The sequence below is a fragment of the Mobula birostris genome, chromosome 16 (genome assembly GCF_030028105.1).
Source record: "Mobula birostris isolate sMobBir1 chromosome 16, sMobBir1.hap1, whole genome shotgun sequence".
Taxonomy (NCBI): Eukaryota; Metazoa; Chordata; class Chondrichthyes; order Myliobatiformes; family Myliobatidae; genus Mobula; species Mobula birostris.
Window position 1 is genome coordinate 39,953,287 of NC_092385.1, and position 5,646 is coordinate 39,958,932.

General features: G+C 42.9%; 1 protein-coding gene across 3 annotated transcripts in view; it reads right to left on the bottom strand.

Moving 5' to 3' along the window:
* Window positions 1–4,512: 4,512 nt before the first annotated feature.
* shq1 (SHQ1, H/ACA ribonucleoprotein assembly factor) overlaps window positions 4,513–5,646 on the bottom strand; it is a 127,957-nt gene continuing 126,823 nt past the window's right edge. For all 3 annotated transcript variants that reach the window (XM_072280585.1, XM_072280586.1, XM_072280587.1), the window contains one exon: window positions 4,513–5,646. This exon is cut by the window's right edge and continues 340 nt beyond it. In XM_072280585.1, the coding sequence (XP_072136686.1) occupies window positions 5,296–5,646 (351 nt within the window). In that variant the 3' untranslated portion in view covers window positions 4,513–5,295.

A 5,646-nucleotide genomic window follows, 5' to 3' on the forward strand; every position in this document is an offset into this window, starting at 1 on the left:
ACTCAGCTTGAGCATATTTCTGACTCCCAACTAAGCTATGCCATCATTTCAAAACTCTTGCATTTGTTTCCAACTTTGTCACTTTCAAACTCCAATCTTCCTTTACTCCTTCACTTCTACATCACCCTTGAATACAATTTGCTTATTAGTGACTTAATGCCTTCATTTGGCACATAATCTCTGGCATTTCCTTGATGGCTATGTAGCGTTCCTGCCACACAACTTCAGCAACCTGGCTTGGTTCTGACTGCTGTGTTCTCTGGGTCCAGTTTCCATAGACTCCTTCTGACCATGTGGGTTTCTCTGGGGTGCTCCAGTTCTGTCCCACATCCCACAGCAATGCTGATAGGTAGCTGATTCACTGCTGCAAATGCTCTTACTGTGTGGGGATAGATGATGGGAGTGTGGAGAGAATACACAGGATCAGTGTAGGGTTAATGCAAATGGTGTTCCACGTCAGTGTGGAGTTGATAGGTTGAATAAGAAAACATCTTTAACCTATCTCTGGGATATCTGCTCTGACATTTTGTTTGACAATGCTTCTGTAGAAATACTTGAGAAGTTAAAAATATTATATAGATATGTAATTGATTATCACCACTGGCTGTGCAAATCCAGAATATTTCCATCAAGATCAAATATCTTGGAACCACTCTGCATATGCTGAATGGTAGCACCATTAAATTAAAACAAAAATGCTGGAAATACTCATCAAATCAGGCAGAATCTACAGCAAGATAAATAGTTAACATTTCAGGTCAAGATACTTCCTGTTAGAGTGAGTTTTTGGGTAGATGATTCATTTACACTTAAATGACTCTGGCCACCGCTCTTCTGTTTGACGAAGTACTGTGGATTGAGTTCACAACAATGCATTTCCTAAAAGCTGAGTACCAGACGCTGCTGCTGTAGTTTTGAAGACAGCCTTATTCATACTTTATAAATATTAATTGTCCTCTATGTTAACACATAAAATACCAAATAAGTGTATTGTGGATTTGACTTGCACTCCTAAAGGCTGTGAGTACCAACCCAGACATGTTGGCATCCAGAGGAAAGGATGAAGTCAGAAGGTGTGATGTTTTATATGTAGCCTCAAAAGGAAGCATTGTCTATGCATTATCTACAACTTTGTAAGTAGCGATTGCTTTTTGTGTTTAGCATATAAATATCGAGCCCACATTGGGCTAGCAGACCTTTCTACCGAAAGCGTCTCCGTCCCTACGATGCCTGCTGTACCTTGTTGTGTCGAATAAAGAAGCTGCTTTGTATCTACCAGTAACTCTGTCTCTCCGATGATTTCATCCACGCCACAACACTTTCCGAGTTCTGATGAAGAAATCCACACCTGACATGTTATCTCTTTTTAAAAACACCAGAAAATCTGCAGATGCTGGAGATCCAAAGCAATACACACACAACGCTGGAGGAACTCAGCAGGCCAGGCAGCATCTAAAGAAAAGAGTAACCAGTCACCTTTTCAGGCTGAGACCCTTCTTCAGGACTGGAAAGGAAGAGGAGAAGTCCTGAAGAAGGGTCTGGGCCCAAAATGTCAACAGCTTACTCTTATCCATAAAAGTCAATTTTTCTTCTCCTTGCATGGATGCTGCCAACTTCCTGACTGCTTCCAGGATTTTCTGCTGTCATTTTTGATTTCAAGCATTTGTCATTTTAAAACATTCATTTATTGAAGCATTATTAAACCCAAGCTCCAGCTACTTTGGAATTGTTGATCATATTCCAAGCTTTTGCAACAAATGTGGATCTTAGAGCAAGGCTTTGAATGAAGATCGAACCAGTGACTAGTTGGGAGTGAAAATGTTAATGGAGGCAGTGGTTGGATACAAGCCAGGAATGACAAACATAATGCACAGTGGTTGTGTCTGACATACTTTTCAAGACAACAATCCTGACATCTAGTGGCAAGAATCTACATGTGCACACTTCGAGACCACCGGGAACTCGGGCAGCCTTCCCCCAAGGATCAGAGATGGGCATATGTTTGGTTTGAATATGTACTTGTATGTGGGAATCAGTCCTCAGAGGCCTGAATAAATCATACAGCATTAGTTCTAAGTAAATGGAGTTCTGTCTATCTGTCCTGAAACAGCTCAGATTACAATCATGATCTACCAACTTCACAGGATATCATCTCACCCGGTGTACGAGTTCAAAGTTCAAAATAAACTTATTATCTAAGTACGCATGTTACCATATACTACTTTGAGATTCATTCTCTTTCAGGCATTTACAGGGGAAAAAAGAAATACAATAAAAATTAACTAAAACAATAGATAAACAGAGATCAAATCACAACCAATGTGCAAAAAGACAAAATGCAATCAAGATAATACCACTTTCCACAGCCTTTTTCAGTCCAGGGCATTGGTTTTTCTGAAGCAGGTTATGATGTAGCCTATTAGGATGCTCTCCACTGTGCATGTTTGGAAGTTTGTCAAAGTTTTTGGTGATATACCAAAACTTATAAGAAAGATACTTTTATTTCATGCCTTCTTTCTGATGATACTTATGTTCTGATCCCAGGACAGATTCTCTGATATGTTAAAGCCAAGCAATCTGCACACGAGATGGTTTTCAAGAGGCCATACCTGGTCCTCTTCTTCTTTCCTGGGCCATCAGTCCTAAACGTTGCCGACGTAGGGCTCAGCAGATTGTGAATCTCTTGGTTTATCCAGGGTTCCTGGCTGGGGAAGACTGAATAATTTTGTGGGGACACACTTGTCCATGCTTCTGTTTATAGAGTCCACGACAACCACGGCATATTTATTCAGCTCTACTGATGAGACCTTGAACATGGTCCAGTACACCGACTCAAAGCAGTCCCATAACCACCCTCTGCCTGCTGACGACCAGTTGCTTTCTCTATGGGTTCGTTGCCTCCAAGTAAAACACAGGGCTTATCTAAAGTTACCATAGATGTCAGGTACTGTGGGTCCTGACAACAATGAGTTCAGTGCAGCTGTAGATAATCTTACAGTGCACTTTGATGCCTGGGCACCGGTGTGTAAAGAGCACGCAGCAGCAAGCCACAGCCTTGTAGCAATCACTGTACCCTGGACATTCTGGCATCAGAGAGACAGATGAGGGGGTGGAGCTTGCAATTCTGTTTCTCATTGTACAGCTTCTACATGAAGCAGAGGAGAAGAGGGAGGCCCTTTGCTCTGTGAGGTGGGAGGTGGGGGGGGGGGGGTGGAGATGGAAGAACGTATGGCAAAGAGCCCATCCAGCACCACAGTAAGGAGGAACTAGAAAGAGCAAGCCCACAAAGCAAGTGGCTCACAAAGAACACTGGCACAAGGCCAGCAGGTATTTCATGAGTCACCAGCTATGCAAAGACAAGATGTCAAACATTTGCAGCTATACTCATGCTATCCTCAGCTGCAAAACACAGAGGTGCACACCAACCCCACTGCAGAAGACGGGGCTTTAATTTTCATTTCATTCTTCCTTTTGCCTTACCCCTTCACACACCACCCCCCCACCCACACACAGTCAACCACCCACATGAACACCAGAAACAAACTAAGAGGAAGGGCAATCTGCTCTGCCAGGTGCAGGTTGCTTTACTTCAGGAACAGAGCAATACCAGTCAACAACAGATCGCTCTTTACATTCTTTACCTTCCTCCTGCCTTCTCGTCTCTTTTTCCAGTCCTGATGAAGGGGTTTGGCCCGAAACGTTGACTATTTACTCTTTTCCATAGTTGCTGCCTGGCCTGTTGAGCTCCTCCAGCACTGTGTGTGTGTGTTGCTCTTTACCAGCAACAGGTTATCCGAGCAGGGGACATAAAACCATGAGGATACAGCCAGGGCAGCTAAACTACAGGACTTGGTTACAAGTGTTGTCTCGGTCTCTGGAGATTTCTGCAGCAGCTTTGTAATCTGAGTTACAGCAGCTATGTAGTCAGTTGTCTCCCGGGACTCGGGAGACAGTAGAAGATTAACACAAGGTGTCAGTATTTATCTTGCCATCCTGCTTCTTAAGAACATCCTTGGCTCTGCCTTTTCTCAAGTGCCCTGGCCGTACCCAACCCGAGCTCCTGCTCATGCCTCATGCCTACTTGGACCATTGCAGAATCACTCAATCGAACCAAGTTTTAACTGTGGAGGGGCCAGAATAACTCATCCAAATTGTCCATGGTCAAAAGAAGTCAGCATTCAGTCTGAAAGCATTCCTCAGAAGCTGGTGTGTGTGGCCTTTTAAAAGCTGCTGCTTCACAGAATGAGGGGCTATGACAACTCCACTCTCCTGGAAGAAACCAGCAACCGATCTGATTTAACCCAACTGCTCCTGGCAATGCTCTGAACAAGAGCTGACACTGCACCATTTCCTGCAAAGAACATACGTGGGTAACATGTGGAAAGCAAGCTTCATGCTCAGACTAATTTCACACCCAGCATGGCTTACCCACACACAAAAAGATACACTCTGGAAAAGATCAATTTTCAATCCTGCAGCATTGAAAGGACAATACCACGACAAAGACTTTCTGTGTAATTTATTTCCCTGTCAGTTAGTAGTTCAGATTTTTATCCACAAAGCAGTTTCAGTTATTAAAATTCAGTTGAATTCAAAGGGCTCCAGTTCAACCTGTCAGCTCTCTTCCATCCTCTTCAATTAGAGCTTTCCAGGTCAAAGTCTTCTTTGACTTCAGCTTTAATAAGTACTCCATCCTTTTCAACGCCCACATTTGATTGACACTATTAGCACAAGTGGATTCAGCACTCTGCAATTCCACCTACCATTTTTCTCATCCCACAACTTATTAATTACTTCTGCTTCCCTTTAAGTTCTCCTTTCCTCACATTACAGCGAAAAGAAGCAGATGATCCATTTACGAGACACATCCCTCAAGGGACAACTAGTGCAAGCCCAGGGGGATGCCAAGATGCAAAACCACATTCTGTCACTCCCTACCACTGTTCATTAATTTTTCAGCATGCTGCTGTTATTTAATGTGGCTAGTAAAAGCAGTAAGTTGGAATTAAATACAAATGGTCCGACCCATATCAGTCTCACAAGTTAAATAACAAGAGGTAAACTTAACAGTGCAATGATTTGTCATCACAACACATATTGGAGACAGCAATTACAAGTTTTGTTTTAATACTAGAATAAGATGCTTATGTACAGATAAATCTAGTAAAATATGAGAAAACCTCAAAGCTTTAGCTGCATATTCTGCTGTTCTGAAGTGATTTAGCAAGTACATTAACTAACATCAGATGCTTACACATGTAAATCAGTTTATTTTTTCTAGCATGCAACCTGGACTCAGGCCAGGTTTGTAAAATCCTCTGTATTATCAGGACCTGCAACGAGCAGCAGGCAATTCCTCTCAGGAGACACCTCTAAGAAAGTCTGCTGTGAGGTCGTCTGTGAATGCTGGTCCTGTGCCAAGCTCTGAACAGGCTGGCTTGTTTGCTTGTGCTCTGAAGCATTAGAATTCTCAATAGCAGATTTTTCACAGTGCTCCGAGAGCCCCACTGACTGCAACTGATCTGCAAGTTCTTCTATCAATCTTCTCGGGGGTGATTTAGCAGTGGGATCTTCCCTCAAAGCACATTTGTCTGGATACTGCATGTCCGCCATGTGTTCAGCTTCTTTGCCACAACTCAATTTGAT